This window comes from Scyliorhinus torazame, chromosome 15 (genome assembly GCF_047496885.1).
Source record: "Scyliorhinus torazame isolate Kashiwa2021f chromosome 15, sScyTor2.1, whole genome shotgun sequence".
Classification (NCBI taxonomy): domain Eukaryota; kingdom Metazoa; phylum Chordata; class Chondrichthyes; order Carcharhiniformes; family Scyliorhinidae; genus Scyliorhinus; species Scyliorhinus torazame.
This window is the reverse complement of record NC_092721.1, coordinates 59,561,153-59,584,833: the sequence shown is the minus strand read 5'-3', so window position 1 is coordinate 59,584,833 and position 23,681 is coordinate 59,561,153. Positions and strand designations below refer to the sequence as shown.

Below are 23,681 nucleotides of genomic sequence, written 5' to 3'. Positions count from 1 at the left end.
TAGGAAAAGAGTAGGACCAGTCAAGGACAGGGATGGGAAGTTCGTGTGGAGTCTGAAGAGATAGGCGAGATACTAAATGAATATTTTTCGTCAGTTTTCACTCAGGGAAAAGATAATGTTGTGGAGGAGAATGCTGAGACCCAGGTTAATAGAATAGATGGCATTGAGGTACATAGGGAAGAGGTGTTGGCAATTCTGGACAGGCTGAAAATAGATAAGTCCCCGGGTCCTGATGGGATTTATCCTAGGATTCTCTGGGAGGCCAGGGAAGAGATTGCTGGACCTTTGGCTTTGATTTTTATGTCATCATTGGCTACAGGAATAGTGCCAGAGGACTGGAGGATAGCAAATGTGGTCCCTTTGTTCAAAAAGGGGAGCAGAGACAACCCTGGCAACTATAGACCGGTGAGCCTCACGTCTGTAGTGGGTAAAGTCTTGGAGGGGATTATAAGAGACAAGATTTATAATCATCTAGATAGGAATAATATGATCAGGGATAGTCAGCATGGCTTTGTGAAGGGTAGGTCATGCCTCACAAACCTTATCAAGTTCTTTGAGAAGGTGACTGAACAGGTAGACGAGGGTAGAGCAGTTGATGTGGTGTATATGGATTTCAGCAAAGCGTTTGATAAGGTTCCCCACGGTAGGCTATTGCAGAAAATACGGAGGCTGGGGATTGAGGGTGATTTAGAGATGTGGATCAGAAATTGGCTAGCTGAAAGAAGACAGAGGGTGGCGGTTGATGGGAAATGTTCAGAATGGAGTAGTCACAAGTGGAGTACCACAAGGATCTGTTCTGGGGCCGTTGCTGTTTGTCATTTTTATCAATGACCTCGAGGAAGCTGCAGAAGGGTGGGTGAGTAAATTTGCAGACGATACTAAAGTCGGTGGTGTTGTCGATAGTGTGGAAGGATGTAGCAGGTTACAGAGGGACATAGATAAGCTGCAGAGCATGGCTGAGAGGTGGCAAATGGAGTTTAATGTAGAGAAGTGTGAGGTGATTCACTTTGGAAGGAATAACAGGAATGCGGAATATTTGGCTAATGGTAAAGTTCTTGGAAGTGTGGATGAGCAGAGGGATCTAGGTGTCCATGTACATAGATCCCTGAAAGTTGCCACCCAGGTTGATAGGGTTGTGAAGAAGGCCTATGGAGTGTTGGCCTTTATTGGTAGAGGGATTGAGTTCCGGAGTCATGAGGTCATGTTGCAGCTGTACAGAACTCTGGTATGGCATCATTTGGAGTATTGCGTACAGCATTATAGGAAGGACGTGGAGGCTTTGGAGCGGGTGCAGAGGAGATTTACCAGGATGTTGCCTGGTATGGAGGGAAAATCTTATGAGGAAAGGCTGATGGACTTGAGGTTGTTTTCGTTGGAGAGATGAAGGTTAAGAGGAGACTTAATAGAGGCATACAAAATGATCAGGGGGTTAGATAGGGTGGACAGTGAGAGCCTTCTCCCGCGGATGGAAATGGCTGGCACGAGGTGACATAGCTTTAAACTGAGGGGTAATAGATATAGCACAGAGGTCAGAGGTAGGTTCTTTACGCAAAGAGTAGTGAGGCCATGGAATGCCCTACCTGCAACAGTAGTGAACTCGCCAACATTGTGGGCATTTAAGAGTTTATTGGATAAACATATGGATGATAATGGCATAGTGTAGGTTAGATGGCTTTTGTTTCGGTGCAACATCGTGGGCCGAAGGGCCTGTACTGCGCTGTATCGTTCTATGTTCTATGTTCTATGAACTGGCTAACCGATAGAAGTCAGAGAGTGGTGGTGGATGGCAAATATTCAGCTTGGAGCCCAGTTACCAGTGGCGTACCGCAGGGATCAATTCTGGGTCCTCTGCTGTTAGTGATTTTCATTAATTATTTGGATTAGGGAGTTGAAGGGTGGGTCAGTAAATTTGCAGACGATACGAAGATTGGTGGAGTTGTGGATAGTGAGGAGGGCTGTTGTCGGCTGCAAAGAGATATAGATAGGATGCAGAGCTGGGCGGAGAAGTGGCAGATGGAGTTTAACCCTGAAAAGTGTGAGGTTGTCCATTTTGGAAGGACAAATATGAATGCGGAATACAGGGTTAACGGTAGAGTTCTTGGCAATGTGGAGGAGCAGAGAGATCTTGGGGTCTATGTTCATACATCTTTGAAAGCTGCCACTCAAGTGGATAGAACTGTGAAGAAGGCCTATGTTGTGCTAGCGTTCATTAACAGAGGGATTGAATTAAAGAGCTGTGAGGTGATGATGCAGCTGTACAAAACTTTGGTAAGGCCACATTTGGAGTACTGTGTACAGTTCTGGTCGCCTCATTTTTAGGAAGGATGTGGAAGCTTTGGAAAAGGTGCAAAGGAGATTTACCAGGATGTTGCCTGGAATGGAGATTAGGTCTGACGAGGAAAGGTTGAGGGTGCTAGGCCTTTTCTCATTAGAACGGAGAAGGATGAGGGGCAACTTGATAGAGGTTTATAAGATGATCAGGGGAATAGATAGAGTAGACAGTCAGAGACTTTTTCCTCGGGTGAAAAAAACCATTACAAGGGGACATAAATTTAAGGTGAATGGTGGAAGATATAGGGGTGATGTCAGAGGTAGGTTCTTTACCCAGAGAGTAGTGGGGGCATGGAATGCACTGCCTGTGGATGTAGTTGAGTCGGAAACATTAGGGACCTTCAAGCAGCTATTGGATAGGAACATGAATTACGGTGGAATGATATAGTGTAAATTCATTTGTTCTTCAGGGCAGCACGGTAGCATTGTGGATAGCACAGTTGCTTCACAGCTCCAGGGTCCCAGGTTCGATTCCGGCTTGGGTCACTGTGTGTGGAGTCTGCACGTCCTCCCCGTGTGTGCGGGGGTTTCCTCCGGGTGCTCCGGTTTCCTCCCACAGTCCAAAGATGTGCAGGGTAGGTGGATTGGCCGTGATAAATTGCCCTTAGTGTCCAAAATTGCCCTTAGTGTTGGGTGGGGTTGCTGGGTTTGGGGATAATGTGGAGGTGTTGACCTTGGGTAGGGTGCTCTTTCCAAGAGCCGGTGCAGACTCGATGGGCCGGGTGGCCTCCTTCTCCACTGTAAATTCTACGATAATCTATGATTCATCTAGGACAAAGGTTCGGCACAACATCGTGGGCCGAAGGGCCTGGTCTGTGCTGTATTTTTCTATGTCCTATCTTCTCCAGTAGCTTCCCTGCCACTGACTTCAGGCTCACCGGCCTACAATTACCTGGATTATCCCTGCTACCCTTCTTAAACAAGGGGACAACACAACTCGATGGGCTGAATGGCCTCCTTCTGCACAGTAAATTCTATGTCCTGTGTTCTAGTATTTGAAGAGCAGTGTGGTATTCTCTCCTGTGCCCTGGCCAATGTGTATCTCTATCATTAAGAAACAGATAATCAGGTTGATTGTGGGGCCTTGCTGGCTGTTAGTTTGCTGCTGTGTTTCCCTCCAGCAGTGACTTTGCTTCAGAATTACTTCACAGGCTTTTGTATGCGAATGGTCTGCAGACACCTGGAGCTGAGGAAATGTGTTGTCAAAATACACACCCTATCTTTCGAAAGAAACTCCTGCCAATCTGAACTATTCACCCGCTGTCCATTAATTATTTTGACTGGCAGACAGTAGCAACATTTTGTTTTTCAAAAACTGGCTGCCGCAAAGGAATTTCCAACCGGCCATGTGCCAGAGTTGCCTTGGCCTCCTGGAGACCCTTGGAGCTCCCAGGCAGGAGGTTGGAGCAGCAGTGTTGGTTCTTTCTGAACGGGCGGACACGGGGTCAGTGCCAAGGCAAACGGGCCATTGGCGGTCGAGGCTGGAGTCCCCCGGGTGCGAAGCAGTTCACCTTGGAATAAATCAGGAGGACTCTTCATCCCGTGGTTCAGCAGACAGGCAATGTAAGTGAGCAACTTTCTATCGCATCTCACTATGAGATGGAGCATCTTTCGCCTGCACCCTGTCTGTGGTACAGTAACTGGACGCGGCCGGTCAGTCCTGACCTTGTTTTGCAGCATGTAGAAAAGTTTACCAAATGAAACGTGTTTTGTTTTCTCGCAGAATGTCGTTTACAATTATCCATCTTGCTGTCGGCGCCCTGCTCGTTTATGGTAAGAATGAAACATTACTCTTGTGCGGGCTCGCCCCAACTACCTTGCATTAAAGTGCACCGAGCTGAGTATACAGGAAAAGTGTTCAAAGCACTGCCACTGGCAAACCCCGGGTATGTTAAAACCGCGAACTTTGTACATTTCAGGCAACAGTACTTTATACTGAAATGCTCTCTGGAGGTCACATTCCCCCTCACATACTGTGAAGAAACAAGGTTCCATACTCCGCCTCTTCAGTTTGTGGGATCATTGTCTGCAAACTGCCGTCTGTTTTCCTTTTATAAAATGGTCAATGCCTTGATGATGTAGAAAACCCTACATTAGTTCACATTGAACGGGTCTGAATGTATTTCTATGAATGGTTATGAAATGCTTTGCAGTCAGTATTCAACCTATCCGATTATCGAACTATTTTACACCAGTCTGGCTTGCTGAATTCACAAAACAAATGGATTGGTTAGCATGGAATTATTTCAAATAGAAACAGAAATGTTTATTTCCCGTTCGGAAGAATAATATGGGACCCGAAATTGTTTCTTTCTCCAATGTTGCTGCTGCAGGATATATTGAGCATTTCCAGCATGTTTTGTTTTTATTTCAGACCATCAGCAATTTTGCTTTTTATCATATAATTATTTGATTTGGACTCTAAATTATTATTAACTCTTTCACTGGTAATTTGCCTGAATTCTGGGAGGCAACATCTTCCTGGTCTCACAGAAGTGGGTATATGAAGGTGGGACTGGGTGCAAAATCTGTAGATAGCACATCAAGACCAGCTCACCTCCCCAACACATCCCTGCCTCTGAACAGTAGCTGCCCCAACCCACAGCGGCAGGTCACCAATTAAAGACTAATTAGTCTGGCAATATGGCACTGAGGTTTGGGGGTGGGGGGGGGGGGGGGGGGTGGGGTGATGTGGTGGCAGGCTGCACTGGAGGGCCATTGATACCTCCTCTAAGTCCACCTATCCCAAAGACCTGGGCATCAGAGGGTCACAGCCATGGCTCCAAGCAATCCTGTTGTGGAGTTCCCCTGCCATAATGATGACTTACCAGCCATGGCCATTCTTCACTTTGAAATTTGTGAATGTTTAGGGGGCACCTCCATTTTGAGGGGACCTTGTTGTCTCTTATGTGCTTTAACATCTCCTATCCTCAGTTCTCCCAGTGAGTCAGAGAAGACACAGCCAGAGTGAGACACAATAAAGTGTGAGTTTGGGAATCATATAGAATCATAGAAGTTTACAGCATGGAAACAGGCCCTTCGGCCCAACCAGTCCATGCCGCCCAGTTTTTACCATTAAGCTAGTCCCAGTTGCCCGCACTTGGCCCATAACCCTCTATACCCATCTTACCCATGTAACTATCTAAATGTTTTTTAAAAGACACAATTGTACCCGCCTCTACTACTACCTCTGGCAGCCCATTCCAGACACTCACTACCCTCTGAGTGAAGAAATTGCCCCTCTGGGCCCTTCTGAATCTCTCCCCTCTCACCTTAAGCCTATGCCCTCTAGTTTTAGACTCCCCTACCTTTGGGAAAAGATGTTGACTATCTACCTTATCTATGCCCCTCATTATTTTATAGACCTCTATAAGATCACCCCTAAGCCTCCTACGCTCCAGGGAAAAAAGTCCCAGTCTATCCAGCCTCTCCTTATAACTCAAACCATCAAGTCCCGGCAACATCCTAGTAAATCTTTTCTGCACTCTTTCCAGTTTAATAATATCCTTTCTATAATAGGGTGACCAGAACTGCACACAGTATTCCAAGTGTGGCCGTACCAATGTCTTGTACAACTTCAACAAGACGTCCCAACTCCTGTATTCAATGTTCTGACCAATTAAACCAAGCATGCCGAATGCCTTCTTCACCACCCTGTCCACCTGCGACTCCACCTTCAAGGAGCTATGAACCTGTACTCCTAGATCTCTTTGGTCTATAACTCTCCCCAACGCCCTACCATTAACTGAGTAGGTCCTGGCCTGATTCGATCTGCCAAAATGCATCACCTCACATTTATCTAAATTAAACTCCATCTGCCATTCGTCGGCCCACTGGCCTAATTGATCAAGATCCTGTTGCAATCCTAGATAACCTTCTTCACTATCCACTGTGCCACCAATCTAGGTGTCATCTGCAAACTTACTAACCATGCCTCCTAAATTCTCATCCAAATCATTAATATAAATCACAAATAACAGGGAATTTGAAGCTCGGTGGGAATTGAATTGAATTCAATCAGTAAGACTGTTCCTTTTTAAATTTCAGGAGTTTAAATTAATCTGGAATTGTGAAGTGAAGGTTAACAAGGGCTGCCCCACCCACTCACATAACTGGTTGGCAGTTAAGTGTCAGTCACCTTAATCTACTTTGATCTAAAAGCAGGTGGGAGGGGGGGGGGGGGGGGGAGTCAACTCAGGCCAATTTAAAAGAGCAACTTGTAACTCACTCCCAGTGAGTTCGCCCAGTGTGCCAGAGAAGACACAGCCAGAGTGAGGCAGCAAAGAGTGAGTTTGGGAATTTGAAGCTTGGGGGGGCGGGGGGGGGGTGCTTTTCATCCCTGGCAAATGACTGATAAGTAGTTTTTCCGTTTTTCTCTTCATTGGTATATTTATTTATTCTTTCTTTCATTTTTTGGCATTCTAGTTGTATAAGTTAACCAAAGGTTTAAGACATGGCAGGAGATCCCAGACCCGTATCATGCTCCTCATGTGTGATGTGGGAGCTCAGGGACACGTCCACTGTCCCTGGCTCCTTCACGTGCAAGAAGTGTGTCCAGTTGCAGCTCCAGTTAGACCGCTTGGCGGATCTGTAGCTGCGGATGGACTCACTTTGGAGCATCCGCGATGCTGAGGACGTCGTGGATAACACGTTTAGCAAGTTGGTCATACCGCAGGTGAAAATTACTGAGGGAGATAGAAAATGGATGACCAAAAGACAGAGCAAGAGTAGGAAGGCAGTGCAGGTGCCCTCTGCGGTCATCTCCCTGCAAAACAGATATACTGCTTTGGATACTGTTGAGGGAGATGGCTCACCAGGGGAAGGCAGCAGCAGCCAGGTTCATGGCACCGTGGCTGGCTCTGCTGCACAGCAGGGCAGGAAGAAGAATGGCAGGGCTATAGTGATAGGTGTCTCAATCGTAAGGGGATTAGCCAGGCGGTTCTGCGGATGCAATCGAGACTCCAGGATGGTATGTTGCCTCACTGGTGCAAGGGCCAAGGATGTCTCGGAGCAGCTGCAGGACATTCTGGGGGGGCGGGGGGGGGGGGTGAACAGCCAGCTGTCGTGGTGCACATAGGCACCAACGATATAGGTAAAAAATGGGACAAAGACCTACAAGCTGAATTCAGGGAGTTAGGAGTTAAACTAAAAAGTAGGACCTCTAAGGTAGTAATCTTAGGATTGCTACCAGTGTCACGAGCTAGTCAGAGTATGAATGTCAGGATAGATAGAATGAATGCGTGGCTCGAGACATGGTGCAAGAGGGAGGGATTCAAATTCCTGGGGCATTGGAACCGGTTCTGGGGGAGGTGGGACCAGTACAAACCGGACGGTCTACACCTGGGCAGGACTGTTTGCTAGGGCTGTTGGGGAGGGTTTAAACTCATGTGGCAGGGGGATGGGAACCGATGCAGGAAGTCAGAAGGTAGTAAAACAGGGACAGAAACAAAAGGCAGTAAGGGGGAAAGTATAAGTCAGAGAAGCCGTTGTCAAAAATCAAAAAGGGCGACAGTACAAGGTACAGTGACTGAGGGGAGCTCAGTGAATTGGCCCAGTAATACTAAAAGGAATAAAACGGGCAGTAAAAACATAAATGGTAAGCGACGCAGCAGGTTGTTACATGAAGATATGGGGTCAACGACAAGGAAAATTAGGAGAAAAGTTAAGAGGAAATATAACTTAGGAGAGGTTACTGATCGAGGTGTTAAGATTCAAAACAGAGGTATAAAAACCAACATAAGTGTACTTTACCTGAATGCTCATAGTATTCGGAATAAGGTAAATGAGTTGATGGAGTTTCGGCGGGAGCGGCGTGCGGGGGCTGCCGGTGGGTGAGTATTTGAGTTTGAAACACTTACCTGGTCCCGTTTCTGTTCTTCTTTGCTGTTTTTTATTTATTTTATTTTTTAAGGCGGGAACCGGAAGTTCTAACCGAAAGTTCGACCCGCGGACTTCTGGGAAGGTCCCCCCCACCCCCCCCCCACCAATAAATTCTGGTGGAGAGGAAACGCGAGACACTACACGTGTCGTGTCTCCCACCCGCCCTCCTCCTCTCACCTAATAATAAAACCCATTGGTGTGAGGTAAGTGACATATATTAATTTTTTTTATTTAAAAAAATATATATTTATCAGCCAGATCTTGGTTGGAAGTTAGAGGGATGGCAGGGAAGGGAGTGCAATGTTCCTCCTGCAGGATGTTTGAGGTGAGGGATGCCGTTAGTGTCCCTGCTGATTTTACCTGCAGTAAGTGCAGCCATCTCCAGCTCCTCCAAGACCAAGTTAGGGAACTGGAGCTGGAGTTGGATGAACTTCGGATCATTCGGGAGGCAGAGATAGCAGCTTCAGGGAATTAGTTACACCAAAGATTGGAGCTAGATGGGTAACTGTAAGAGGGACTGGGAAGAAGCAGTCAGTGCAGGGATCCCCTGCGGTCGTTCCCCTGAGTAACAAGTATACCGCTTTGGATACTTGTGGTGGGGGGACTTACCAGGGGTAAGCCATGGGGTACGGGCCTCTGGCACGGAGTCTGTCCCTGTTGCTCAGAAGGGAAGGGAGAAGAGGAGCAGAGCATTAGTAATTGGGGACTCGATAGTCAGGGAAACAGATCGGAGATTTTGTGGGAGCGAGAGAGACTCACGTTTGGTATGTTGCCTCCCAGGTGCAAGGGTACGTGATGTCTCGGATCGTGTTTTCCGGGTCCTTAAGGGGGAGGGGGAGCAGCCCCAAGTCGTGGTCCACATTGGCACTGACGACATAGGTAGGAAAGGGGACAAGGATGTCAGGCAGGCTTTCAGGGAGCTAGGATGGAAGCTCAGAACGAGAACAAACAGAGTTGTTATCTCTGGGTTGTTGCCGTGCCACGTGAGGAATAGGGAGAGAGAGCAATTAAGCACGTGGCTACAGGGATGGTGCAGGCGGGAGGGATTCAAATTTCTGGATAACTGGGGCTCTTTCTGGGGAAGGTGGGACCTCTACAGACAGGATGGTCGACATCTGAACCTGAGGGGCACAAATATCCTGGGGGGGAGATTTGTTAGTGCTCTTTGGGGGGTTTAAACTAATACAGCAGGGGCATGGGAACCTGGATTGTAGTTTTAGGGTACGGGAGAATGAGAGTATAGAGGTCAGGAGCACAGATTTGACTTCGAAGGAGGGGGCCAGTGTTCAGGTAGGTGGTTTGAAGTGTGTCTACTTCAATGCCAGGAGTATACGAAATAAGGTAGGGGAACTGGCTGCATGGGTTGGTACCTGGGACTTCGATGTTGTGGCCATTTCGGAGACATGGATAGAGCAGGGACAGGAATGGATGTTGCAGGTTCCGGGGTTTAGGTGTTTTAGTAAGCTCAGAGAAGGAGGCAAAAGAGGGGGAGGTGTGGCGCTGCTAGTCAAGAGCAGTATTACGGTGACGGAGAGGATGCTAGATGGGGACTCTACTTCCGAGGTAGTATGGGCTGAGGTTACAAACAGGAAAGGAGAGGTCACCCTGTTGGGAGTTTTCTATCGGCCTCCAAATAGTTCTAGGGATGGAGAGGAAAGGATGGCGAAGATGATTCTGGATAAGAGCGAAAGTAACAGGGTAGTTATTATGGGAGACTTTAACTTTCCAAATATTGACTGGAAAAGATATAGTTCGAGTACATTAGATGGGTCGTTTTTTGTACAATGTGTGCAGGAGGGTTTCCTGACACAATATGTTGACAGGCCAACAAGAGGCGAGGCCACTTTGGATTTGGTTTTGGGTAATGAACCAGGCCAGGTGTTGGATTTGGAGGTAGGAGAGCACTTTGTGGACAGTGACCACAATTCGGTGACGTTTACGTTAGTGATGGAAAGAGATAAGTATACACCGCAGGGCAAGAGTTATAGCTGGGGGAAGGGCAATTATGATGCCATTAGACATGACTTGGGGGGGGGGAAGGTTGGAGAAGTAGGCTGCAAGTGTTGGGCACACTGGATAAGTGGAGCTTGTTCAAGGAACAGCTACTGCGTGTTCTTGATAAGGACGTACCGGTCAGGCAGGGAGGAAGGCGTCGAGCGAGGGAACCGTGGTTTCCCAAAGAAGTGGAATCGCTTGTTAAGAGGAAGAAGGAGGCCTATGTGAAGATGAGGTGTGAAGTTTCAGTTGGGGCGATTGATAGTTACAAGGTAGCGAGGAAGGATCTAAAGAGAGAGCTGAGACGAGCAAGGAGGGGACATGAGAAGTATTTGGCAGGTAGGATCAAGGAAAACCCAAAAGCTTTCTATAGGTATGTCAGGAATAAAAGAATGACTAGGGTAAGAGTAGGGCCAGTCAAGGACAGGGATGGGAAGTTGTGTGTGGAGTCTGAAGAGATAGGCGAGATACTAAATGAATATTTTTCGTCAGTATTCACTCAGGAAAAAGATAATGTTGTGGAGGAGAATGCTGAGACCCAGGCTATTAGAATAGATGGCATTGAGGTACGTAGGGAAGAGGTGTTGGCAATTCTGGACAGGCTGAAAATAGATAAGTGCCCGGGGCCTGATAGGATTTATCCTAGGATTCTCTGCGAAGCCAGGGAAGGGATTGCTGGGCCTTTGGCTTTGATTTTAATGTCATCATTGGCGACAGGAATAGTGCCAGAGGACTGGAGGATAGCAAATGTGGTCCCTTTGTTCAAAAAGGGGAGTAGAGACAACCCCGGCAACTATAGACCGGTGAGCCTCACGTCTGTTGTGTGTAAAGTCTTGGAGGGGATTATAAGAGACAAGATTTATAATCATCTAGATAGGAATAATATGATCAGGGATAGTCAGCATGGCTTTGTGAAGGGTAGGTCATGCCTCACAAACCTTATCGAGTTCTTTGAGAAGGTGACTGAACAGGTAGACGAGGGTAGAGCAGTTGATGTGGTGTATATGGATTTCAGTAAAGCGTTTGATAAAGTTCCCCACGGTAGGCTATTGCAGAAAATACGGAGGCTGGGGATTGAGGGTGATTTAGAGATGTGGATCAGAAATTGGCTAGCTGAAAGAAGATAGAGGGTGGTGGTTGATGGGAAATGTTCAGAATGGAGTTCAGTTACAAGTGGCGTACCACAAGGATCTGTTCTGGGGCTGTTGCTGTTTGTCATTTTTATCAATGACCTAGAGGAGGGCGCAGAAGGGTGGGTGAGTAAATTTGCAGACGACACTAAAGTCGGTGGTGTTGTCGACAGTGCGGAAGGATGTAGCAGGTTACAGAGGGACATAGATAAGCTGCAGAGCTGGGCTGAGCGGTGGCAAATGGAGTTTAATGTAGAGAAGTGTGAGGTGATTCACTTTGGAAGGAATAACAGGAATGCGGAATATTTGGCTAATGGTAATGTTCTTGGAAGCGTGGATGAGCAGAGGGATCTAGGTGTCCATGTAAATAGATCCCTGAAAGTTGCCACCCAGGTTGATAGGGTTGTGAAGAAGGCCTATGGAGTGTTGGCCTTTATTGGTAGAGGGATTGAGTTCCGGAGTCATGAGGTCATGTTGCAGCTGTACAAAACTCTGGTACGGCCGCATTTGGAGTATTGCGTACAGTTCTGGTCACCGCATTATAGGAAGGACGTGGAAGCTTTGGAGCGGGTGCAGAGGAGATTTACCAGGATGTTGCCTGGTATGGAGGGAAAATCTTATGAGGCAAGGCTGATGGACCTGAGGTTGTTTTCGTTAGAGAGAAGAAGGTTAAGAGGAGACTTAATAGAGGCATACAAAATGATCAGGGGGTTAGATAGGGTGGACAGTGAGAGCCTTCTCCCGCGGATGGAAATGGCTAGCACGAGGGGACATAGCTTTAAACTGAGGGGTAATAGATATAGGAAAGAGGTCAGAGGTAGGTTCTTTACGCAAAGAGTGGTGAGGCCGTGGAATGCCCTACCTGCAACAGTAGTGAACTCGCCAACATTGAGGGCATTTAAAAGTTTATTGGATAAGCATATGGATGATAATGGCATAGTGTAGGTTAGATGGCTTTTGTTTCGGTGCAACATCGTGGGCCGAAGGGCCTGTACTGCGCTGTATTGTTCTATTTTCAATGTTCTATGATGGCGCAAATCATCGTGAATGACTATGATTTAGTGGCCATTACTGAAACATGGTTGAAGGATGGTCACGACTGGGAGTTAAATATCCGAGGGTATCAAACTATTCGGAAGAACAGAGTGGATGGTAAGGGAGGAGGTGTAGCTCTGTTATTTAAGGATGACATCCGGGCAATAGTAAGGGATGACATCGGTGCTGTGGAGGATAAGGTTGAATCCATTTGGGCGGAAATCAGGAATAGTAAGGCGAAAAAGTCACTGATAGGAGTAGTCAATCGGACACCAAATAGTAACATTATGGTGGGGCAGGCAATAAACAAAGAAATAACTGATGCATGTAGAAATGGTACAGCAGTTATGATGGGGGATTTTAATCTACATGCCGATTGGTTTAACCAGGTCGGTCAAGGCAGCCTTGAGGAGGAGTTTATAGAATGTATCCGCAATAGTTTCCTAGAACAGTATGTAATGGAACCTACCATGGAACAAGCGGTCCTGGATCTGGTCCTGTGTAATGAGACAGGATTGATTCATGATCTCATAGTTAGGGATCCTCTCGGAAGGAGCGATCACAATATGGTGGAATTTAAAATACAATTGGAGGGTGAGAAAGTAAAATCAAACACTAGTGTTTTGTGCTTAAACAAAGGAGATTACAATAGGATGAGAGAAGGACTAGCTAAGGGAGACTGGGAGCAAAGACTTTATGGAGCAACAGTGGAGAACCTTCCAAGCGATTTTTCACAGTGCTCAGCAAAGGTTTATACTAACAAAAAGGAAGGTAGAAAGAGGGAAAATCGACCGTGGATATCTAAGGAAATAAGTATCAAATTGAAGGAAAAAACATACAAAGTGGCAAAGATAAGTGGGAGACTAGCGGACTGGGAAATCTTTAGGGGGCAACAGAAAGCTATTAAAAAAGCTATAAAGAAGAGTAAGATAGGTTATGAGAGTAAACTTGCTCAGAATATAAAAACAGATAGTAAAAGTTTCTACAAATATATAAAACAAAAAAGAGTGGCTGAGGTAAATATTGGTCCTTTAGAGGATGAGAAGGGAGATTAATAATGGGAGATGAGGAAATGGCCGAGGAACTGAACAGGTTTTTTGGGTTGGTCTTCACAGTGGAAGAAACAAATGACATGCCAGTGACTGATAGAAATGAGGCTGTGCCAGGTGAGGACCTTGAGATGATTGTTATCACTAAGGCGGTATTGATGGGCAAGCTAATGGGGCTAAAGGGAGACAAGTCTCCTGGCCCTGATGGAATGCATCCCAGAGTGCTAAAAGAGATGGCTAGGGAAATTGCAAATGCACTAGTGATAATTTACCAAAAATCACTAGACTCTGGGGTGGTCCTGGCGGATTGGAAATTAGCAAACGTGACACCACTGTTTAAAAAAGGAGGTAGGCAGAAAGCGGGTAATTATAGGTCAGTGAGCTAAACTTCGGTAGTAGGAAAGATGCTGGAATATATCATCAAGGAAGAAATAGCGAGGCACCTGGATGGAAATTGTCCCATTGGGTTGGGCAGACGCAGCATGGGTTCATAAAGGGCTGGTCGTGCCTAACTAATTTAGTGGAATTTTTTGAGGACATTACCAGTGCAGTAGATAACGGGGAGCCAATGGATGTGGTATATCTGGATTTCCAGAAAGGCTTTGACAAGGTGCCACCCAAAAGATTGCTGCATAAGATAAAGATGCATGGCATTAAGGGTAAAGTAGTAGCATGGATAGAGGATTGGCTAATTAATAGAAAGCAAAGAGTGGGGATTAATGAGAGTTTCTCTGGTTGGCAATCAGTAGCTAGTGGTGTCCCTCAGGGATCAGTTTTTGGCCCACAATTGTTCATAATTTACATAGATGATTTGGAGTTGGGGGCCAAGGGCAATGTGTCCAAGTTTGCGGACGATACTAATTTGAGTGGTAAAGCACAAAGTGCGAAGATACTGGAAGTCTGCAGAGGGATTTGGATAGGTTAAGTGAATGGGCTACGGTCTGGCAGATGGAATACAATGTTGACAAATGTGAGGTTATCCATTTTGGCAGGAATAACAACAAAAGGGATTATTATTTAAATGATAAAATATTAAAACATGCTGCTGCGCAGAGAGACCTGGGTGTGCTAGTGCATGAGTCGCAAAAAGCTGGTTTACAGGTGCAACAGGTGATTACGATGGCAAATGGAATTTTGTCTTTCATTGCTAGAGGGATGGAGTTTAAGACTAGGGAGGTTATGCTGTAATTGTATAAGGTGTTCGTGAGGCCACATCTGGAGTATTGTGTTCAGTTTTGATCTCCTTACCTGAGGAAGGATGTACTTGCGCTGGAGGGTGTGCAGAGGAGATTCACTAGGTTAATCCCAGAGCTGAAGGGGTTGGATTACGAGGAGAGGTTGAGTAGATTGGGACTGTACTCATTGGAATTTAGAAGGATGAGGGGGGATCTTATAGAAACATATAAAATTATGAAGGGAATAGATAGGATAGATGCTGGCAGGTTGTTTCCACTGGCGGGTGAAAGCAGAACTAGGGGGCATAGCTTTAAAATAAGGGGAAGTAGATTTAGGACTGAGTTTAGGAGGAACTTCTTCACCCAGAGGGTTGTGAATCTATGGAATTCCTTGCCCAGTGAAGCAGTAGAGGCTCCTTCATTAAATATTTTTAAGATAAAGATAGATAGTTTTTTGAAGAACAAAGGGATTCAGGGTTATGGTGTTCGGGCCGGAAAGTGGAGCTGAGTCCACAAAAGATCAGCCATGATCTCATTGAGTGGCGGAGCAGGCTCGAGGGGCCAGATGGCCTACTCCTGCTCCTAGTTCTTATGTTCTTATCCTCACGTGGTGTGGCAGCTGATTGTCCAAATTTTCAGACCACCTGACTGGGCAGCCCACCTTGAGATTCAGCACAGGGCTAAATCGCTGGCTTTGAAAGCACACCTAGGCAGGCCAGCAGCACGGTTCAATTCCCGTTACTGCCTCCCCGAACAGGTGCCGGAATGTGGCGACTAGGGGCTTTTCACAGTAACTTCATTGAAGCCTACTTGTGACAATAAGCGATTTTCATTTCATTTCATTTCACTGTCCTTAATTGGAAGGCAAAAGGTGAGGTAAGCCAACTTAATTACCCACCATGATAAGATTGCAATACAATGCGACCAGCTGCCTGACACCATTGAGCACAATTTCACTCTTTGTCTCCAGATCATCAAGTTGTCAACAAGAAAGAGTTTGTATTCATTCACTTAGTCTCTCAACACATCCATAAAATGCCTCAAAGCAATTTTACAACCAATGAGTTACTTGTTTTTAAAGTGCAGTTGCCGTTTTGAGCCAGGTCCTGCAGGGCACAGCACACCATCATACTGCATGACATTCTTGTTGGACTATACGGAAGGCAACCCCCAGAGTGGTCAAGATACTGGAACTGCATTTTACTGAGCTATGCTTGCTTGATTGTGACCTTGGTAGATAGATGGACCTCTTGTGAGCTGCTGTAGTGGATTGAAGCATGATGTCAGTCGCCAGGTCTTCAGAATACATTCTTGTCACCCAAGAAACAACCATTGAAGCTGTGTAGAGGTCGGAAGAGTTTGCACAAACATGAAGATGCCTTTGCCATGGTCGCACACTAGCTGTACATTGAATGAGGGGAACTCCTAAAGGTCAACCAATACATCTGGCTGGTCGGTCTGCAGGAGCCTCGATAGCCAAATGGCTGCTCGATCTGAGGAAAGCCAGCCATCGAGGCAAAACCTCTTGCCCTTCAGGCTTGACTGACCACATCTGTTTCAAAACTGATGTACTGGACTGTTCACTGACACAAGGTGTCCGGACACCAGGCTAATATATTTGTGGTCTCCTTATTGTGAAACTTAACAGATGTCTCAGCTCAACGGTGAAATGTGCCAGACATATAAACGTTCAAGGTGATAGTCACCTTGGCTGCCATAATCATTGATCGTACGCATCTTGCACATGCTTGCAAAACCCAAAACAAAATGTTGCATGTGGTTCCCTGATTGGCCAGTACTTACAGAACAATCTTGTGTGCTTATTAGCACACTCAGGATTGTTGAGAAAGTACTACACAAACAACCAATTTAAGATAGTACTGCACAAACAACCAAATTAAGACGATCAGTCAAGCTCTAAGTGTGACTCATTAGACTTGCTAAAGGCAATATACATTGGTAGACAGGAACCAGGGGCGGGATTCTCCGACCACCCGCCGGGTCGGAGAATCGCCGAGGGGTGGCGTGAATCCCGCCCCGCCGGCTGCCGAATTCTCCGGCGCCGGGGATTTGGCAGGGGCGGGAATCGCGCCGCGCCGGTTGGTGGCCGCTGGTAGCGCCCCCATCCCCCCGCCGATTCTCCGGCCCACGATGGACCGAGTGGCCACCCGTTTTCGGCCAGTCCCGCTGGCGTATATGACACCAGGTATTTGCCCGTGGGACCTGGCTGCACGGACAGACTCAGGGGTCCTCGGGGGGACGCAAGGGGATCTGGCCCTGGGAGGTGCCCCCATGGTGGCCTGGCCCGCAATCGGGGCCCACCGATCCGCGGGCGGGCCTGTGCTGTGGGGGCACTCTATTCTTCCGCGTCGGTCGCTAGGATGACGCCAGCACACGCTGGCGCTCCCGCGCATGCGCCAACTCGTGCCGGCAGGCGGAGGCCCTTCGGCGCCGGTTGGCGTGGCCCAAGCCCCTTTCCCGCCGGCCTAACCTCTGAAGGTGCAGAGGATTCTGCACCTTCGGGGCGGCCCAACGCCGGAGTGGTTCACGCCACTCCTCGGCACCGGAGTTGCCCGCCTCGCCGATTCCAGCAGAATCCCGCCCCAGATCTCTGAAAACAAATGGAACATGTCCCAACCTTGCACCTTTTTGGATTAACTCAGAAGTTGGGGTGCACATTTTCCCTCATTGCTTTTTCAATGGCGGCACCGATGCCAATCAGTGTCGACTTGGCTACCAATCAGCACCCTTTTCTCTTGTAATTGTTATCATAATTTGAAATTTGTCATTCTTGCATTTGTCTGATTCGGTGCAAGATTAAACACTTTGACAACAAGTTTCTCTTTTCAGCAGAATTCAGTATCCAATTATTTTCAGTGTCTAGGGGATTTTCACAGTAACTTCATTGCAGGGTTAATGTAAACCTACTTGTGACACTAATAAAGATTATTATTATTATTAATCCCTTCTCTATCTGATCAAAGACAAAACATTGCATACTTGAGTGCAAACTAGCCCCCACAAAGTAGATAACAAAACCTGGATGAACGTTTCAGCCCCTGAAACCTGCTCCGCCACTTCTCCGCCATTTAATAAGATCATGGTTGATCTGATAATGACCTCAAATCTGTATGCTGCCTACCCCAGATAACTTATCACCCTCTTACTTACCAAAAATCTATCCACTTCTGCCTGAAACATATTCAAAGACTGCTGCCACCACCTTTTCAGGAAGAGAGTTCCAAAGACTCACGACTTACTTATCTCCGTTTTAAATGAGCGACCCTTCCATTTTGAACAGGAACATCTAGGTTTAGATTCTTCCACATCCACCCTGTCAATACCCATCAAGATCAGGGCGGGATTCTCCATTGCCCAACGCTGAACATAGAACATAGAAACATACAGCACATAACAGGCCCTTCGGCCCACGATGTTGTGCCGAACCTTTGTCCTAGATTAATCATAGATTATCATTGAATTTACAGTGCAGAAGGAGGCTATTCGGCCCATTGAGTCTGCACCGGCTCTTGGAAAGAGCATCCTACCCAAAGTCAACACCTCCACCCAACACCAAGGGCAATTTTGGACACTAAGGGCAATTTATCACGGCCAATCCACCTAACCTGCACATCTTTGGACTGTGGGAGGAAACCGGAGCACCCGGAGGAAACCCACGCACACACGGGGAGGATGTGCAGACTCCGCACAGACAGTGACCCAAGCCGGAATCGAACCTGGGACCCTGGAGCTGTGAAGCAATTGTGCTATCCACAATGCTACCGTGCTGTCCTTAATAACAAATACATCTACACTATATCATTTTACCGTAATCCATGTACCTATCCAATAGCTGCTTGAAGGTCCCTAATGTTTCCGACTCAACTACTTCCACAGGCAGTGCATTCCATGCCCCCACTACTCTCTGGGTAAAGAACCGACCTCTGATATCCCTCCTATATCTTCCACCTTTCACCTTAAATTTATGTCCCCTTGTAATGGTTTGTTCCACCCGGGGAAAAAGTCACTGACTGTCTACTCTGTCTATTCCCCTGATCATCTTATCAAGTCGCCCCTCATCCTTCTCCGTTCTAATGAGAAAAGGCCCAGCACCCTCAACCTTTCCTCGTAAGACCTACTCTCCATTCCAGGCAACATCCTGGTAAATCTCCTTTGCACCTTTTCCAAAGCTTCCACATCCTTCCTAAAATGAGGCGACCAGAACTGTACACAGTACTCCAAATGTGGCCTTACCAAAGTTTTGCACAGCTGCATCATCACCTCACGGCTCTTAAATTCAATCCCTCTGTTAATGAACGCTAGCACACCACAGGCCTTCTTCACAGCTCTATCCACAACTCCACCAATCTTCGTATCGTCTGCAAATTTACTGACCCACCCTTCAACTCCCTCATCCAAGTCATTAATGAAAATCACAAACAGCAGAGGACCCCGAACTGACCCCTGCGGTACGCCACTGGTAACTGGGATCCAGGCTGAATATTTGCCATCCACCACCACTCTCTGACTTCTATCGGTTAGCCAGTTCGTTATCCAACTGGCCAAATTTCCCACTATCCCATGCCTCCTTACTTTCTGCAGAAGCCTACCATGGGGAGCCTTATCAAATGCCTTACTAAAATCCACGTACACTACATCCACTGCTTTACCTTCATCCACATGCTTGGTCACCTCCTCAAAGAATTCAATAAGACTTGTAAGGCAAGACCTACCCCTCACAAATCCGTGCTGACTATCCCTAATCAAGCAGTGTCTTTCCAGATGCTCAGAAATCCTATCCTTCAGTACCCTTTCCATCACTTTGCCTACCATCGAGGTAAGACTAACTGGCCTGTAATTCCCAGGGTTATCCCTAGTCCCTGTTTTGAACAGGGGCACGACATTCGCCACTCTCCAATCCCCTGGTACCACCCCTGTTGACAGTGAGGACGAAAAGATCATTGCCAACGGCTCTGTAATTTCATCTCTTGCTTCCCATAGAATCCTTGGATATATCCCGTCAGGCCTGGGGGACTTGTCTATCCTCAAGTTTTTCAAAATGCCCAACACATCTTCCTTCCTGACAAGTATTTCGTTGAGGTAACCAGCCTGTTTCACACTGTTCTCTCCAACAATATGGCCCCTCTCATTTGTAAATACAGAAGAAAAGTACTCGTTCAAGACCTCTCCTATCTCTTCAGACTCAATACACAATCTCCCGCTACTGTCCTTGATCGGACCTACCTTCGCTCTAGTCATTCTCATATTTCTCACATATGTGTAAAAGGCCTTGGGGTTTTCCTTGATCCTACCCGCCAAAGATTGTTCATGCCCTCTCTTCGCTCTCCTAATCCCTTTCTTCAGTTCCATCCTGGCTATCTTGTATCTCTCCAGCGCCATGTCTGAACCTTGTGTCCTCAGCCTTACATAAGTCTCCTTCTTCCTCTTAACAAGACATTCAACCTCTCTTGTCAACCATGGTTCCCTCACTCGACCATCTCTTCCCTGCCTGACAGGGACATACATATCAAGGACACGTAGTACCTGTTCCTTGAACAAGTTCCACATTTCACTTGCGTCCTTCTCTGACAGACTATGTTCTCAACTTATGCACTTCAATTCTTGTCTGACAACATCGTTTTACCCTTCCCCCAATTGTAAACCTTGCCCTGTTGCACGCACCTATCCCTCTCCATCACTAAAGTGAAAGTCACAGAATTGTGGTCACTATCTCCAAAATGCTCCCCCACTAACAAATCTATCACTTGCCCTGGTTCATTACCAAGTACCAAATCCAATATGGCCTCCCCTCCGGTCGGACAATCTGCATACTGTGTTAGAAAAGCTTCCTGGACACACTGCACAAACATCACCCCATCCAAACTATTTGATCTAAAGAGTTACCACTCAATGTTTGGGAAGTTAAAGCCACCCTAGATTACGACCTGTGACATCGGCACCTTTCCAAAATCTGTTTCCCGATCTGTTCCTCCACATCTCTGCTACTATTGGGGGGCCTATAGAAAACTCCTAACAAGGTGACTGCTCCTTTCCTATTTCTGACTTCAACCCGTACTCCCTCAGTAGGCTGATACTCCTCGAACTGCCTTTCTGCAGCTGTTATACTATCTCTAACAATGCCACCCCTCCACCTCTTTTACCACCCTCCCTAATCTTATTGAAACATCTATAACCAGGGACCTCCAACAACCATTTCTGCCCCTCTTTTATCCAAGTTTCCGTGATGGCCACCATATCGTAGTCCCAAGTACCGATCCAGGCCTTAAGTTCACCCACCTTATTCCTGATGCTTCTTGCGTTGAAGTATACACACTTCAATCCATCTCCGTGCCTGCAAGTACTCTCCTTTGTCAGTGTTCCCTTCCCCACTGCCTCATTACACGCTTTGGCGTCCTGAATATCGGCTCCCTTACTTGCTGGAGTACAAATCCGGTTCCCATTCCCCTGCCAAATTAGTTTAAACCCTCCCGAAGAGTACTCGAAAACCTCCGTCCCAGGATATTGGTGCCCCTCTGGTTGAGATGCAACCCGTCCTGCTTGTACAGATCCCACCTTCCCCAGTACGCGCTCCAGTTATCCAAATACCTGAAGCCCTCCCTCCTACACCATTCCTGCAGCCACGTGTTCAGCTGCACTCGCTCCCTATTCCTAGCTTCGCTATCACGTGGCACCGGCAACAAACCAGAGATGACAACTCTGTCTGTCCTGGCTTTTCATTTCCAGCCTAACTCCCGAAACTCGTTTACTACCTCCACACCCCTTTTCCGACCGACGTCGTTGGTACCAATGTGCACCACAACTTCTGGCTGCTCCCCCTCCCCCTTAAGGATCCTGAAGACATGATCCGAGACATCCCTGGTCCTGGCACCCGGGAGGCAACATACCTTCCGGGAGTCTCGCTCGCGACCACAGACTCTCCTATCTATTCCCCTAACCATTGAATCTCCTACAACTATTGCTTTTCTATTCTCCCCCCTTCCCTTCTGAGCCCCAGAGCCAGACTCAGTGCCAGAGACCCGGCCGCTAGGGCCTTCCCCCGTTAGGTCATCCCCCCCAACAGCATCCAAAACGGTATACTTGGTTTGAAGGGGAACGGCCACGAGGGATCCCTGCACTGTCTGCCTGTTTTTTTTTTTTTCCCCTGACTGTAACTCAGCTATTCTTGTCCTGTACCTTGGGTGTGGTTACCTCCCTGTAACTCTTCTCTATCACCCCCTCTGCCTCCCGGATGATCCGAAGTTCATCCAGCTTCAGCTCCAGTTCCCTAACACGGCCTTTGAGGAGCTGGAGCTGGGTGCACTTCCCGCAGGTATAGTCAGCGGGGACACCGGTGGTATCCCTCACCACCCACATCCTACAGGAGGAGCATGCAACTGGCCTAGCCTCCATCCCCTCTTACCTTACAGAATATAGCTGCCCTGCGGACCAACTGGATCTCCGCTCTCCGACTCTGCTCCCAGTCAGCTGCACTCTCTGTAAACTCCTGGCTCTCTTCTCACTCTTTGCGGAAATGTAGGAAACAAAATGAAAGGAGCACCTTATTCCCTCCTCACCTAACTCCCTCAGTCACCAAACTCTCACTATAGCACTCAAAAAGCACCAAATTCAGCACTCCCTCAGTCACCAAACTCTCACTATAGCACTCAAATGCACCAAATTCAGCACTCCCTCAGTCACCAAACTCTCACTATAGCACTCAAATGCACCAAATTCAGCACTCAGTGCAAACAAAGTCTGCACTGCAGGGGATCACTTTTATACTGTGAATCTAGCCTCTGAAAACTGGCCTAATCCAATTAACTAATTAACAAGCTCCAGCTGCAAGTAGGAGCTTTGTTTAAAGCTGATTGAAAATTCACCTTCTTCTAAACCAAACAGCAACTTTTAAGTTAATTAACTAAATAAAAGAAAGACTAGACTTTCGATAAAAATGAAGCCTTATACTCAGTGCAAAACTTGAAATCACGATCGGGGATTGGGCGGAGAATCGATTTGCTCAGCAGAATCGGGGCCAGCGCCGGTTTGCGATTCTCAGCCCCCTCTAAACCGGCCCACCTCGCGCAGTCTCAAGGCTGTTGGTGACTCATCGGCCGGTCCACACCGATGGACCGAGTTCCCAATGGTGCGGGATACATATTGTCTCAGCCAGCCTGTCGGCTGTGGACTGTGTTCAGTGCCACCATACTCGGCCGGGATCCGTGCCGCTGGCTGTGGGGACGGGGGGGGTCATCTGCTAGGGCTGGGGGGACTGGTGGGGTGTGGCCAGAGGGTGGGCTGTAGCGTCGTGGTTGGCAGGTTAGGTTTCATGCACGGCCAGCATCATGTTGTACGACACGACCGGTGCAGGTCGTCAGCCGTGCGCATGCGCCCCCCAAACCCGGCCATTCTCCGGCTGTTTTTGGTGCGATCTGCAGACATTTCACGCAGTGTTGGTTCTAGCCCCTCACCGGTATCGGTGAGGGGTTCACCCAATTTGCCAGTCCACGGGACCTACTCCAGGGTCGGCACTTAGTCGCAGAAACGGAGAATCTTGCCTATGTTTCAATTAAGTCACCTCACTTTTCTAAAGTCCAGCAGATACAAGCCTAACCTGTCCAACCTTCTCATAAGTAAAGGCACCCATTTCAGGGTATTAGTCTGGTAAACCTTCTCTGAACTGCTTCCAATACATTTACATCCTTAGTATGGTGACCAATACTGTATACAGTACGGCAGATGTGCTGGATTCTCTGTGCAGTGACGCCAAAATCGCGAAACTCGATCGGCTGGAGAATCGGCTCCAACACCGAAATCAGGCTTGACGCCGGTTTCACGCGGAATCAGCATTCTCCGGACCCCCCAACACGACAAAATCGCCGCGCCCGCCACGCTGCCCGGAATTACAGTACGCATCTGACCCGACAACCGATTCTCCGGGGCCTCAGTGATTCTGTGCCCCGGATGGGCCGATTTCCCAACGGCGTGTTTCTAATGTTGTATAAAAAATCGTGAATCAGGCTGAGGAGGCTGCGAGACGAGGTGGTGTGGGCTGACTGCAGGCTCCCGGATCAGACACCGGCCATGCT

At 47.5% G+C, this 23,681-nt stretch overlaps 1 protein-coding gene across 1 annotated transcript in view; it reads left to right on the top strand.

Annotated features, from left to right (window-relative positions):
- The first annotated feature begins 3,707 nt into the window (after positions 1-3,707).
- LOC140391393 (uncharacterized protein C3orf85-like) overlaps positions 3,708-23,681 on the top strand; it is an 81,327-nt gene continuing 61,353 nt past the window's right edge. The window contains exons 1-2 of the mRNA XM_072475941.1: positions 3,708-3,894; positions 4,055-4,104. Of these exons, the coding sequence (XP_072332042.1) occupies positions 4,056-4,104 (49 nt within the window). The 5' untranslated portion in view covers positions 3,708-3,894; position 4,055. The remainder of the gene's footprint in view (positions 3,895-4,054; positions 4,105-23,681) is intronic.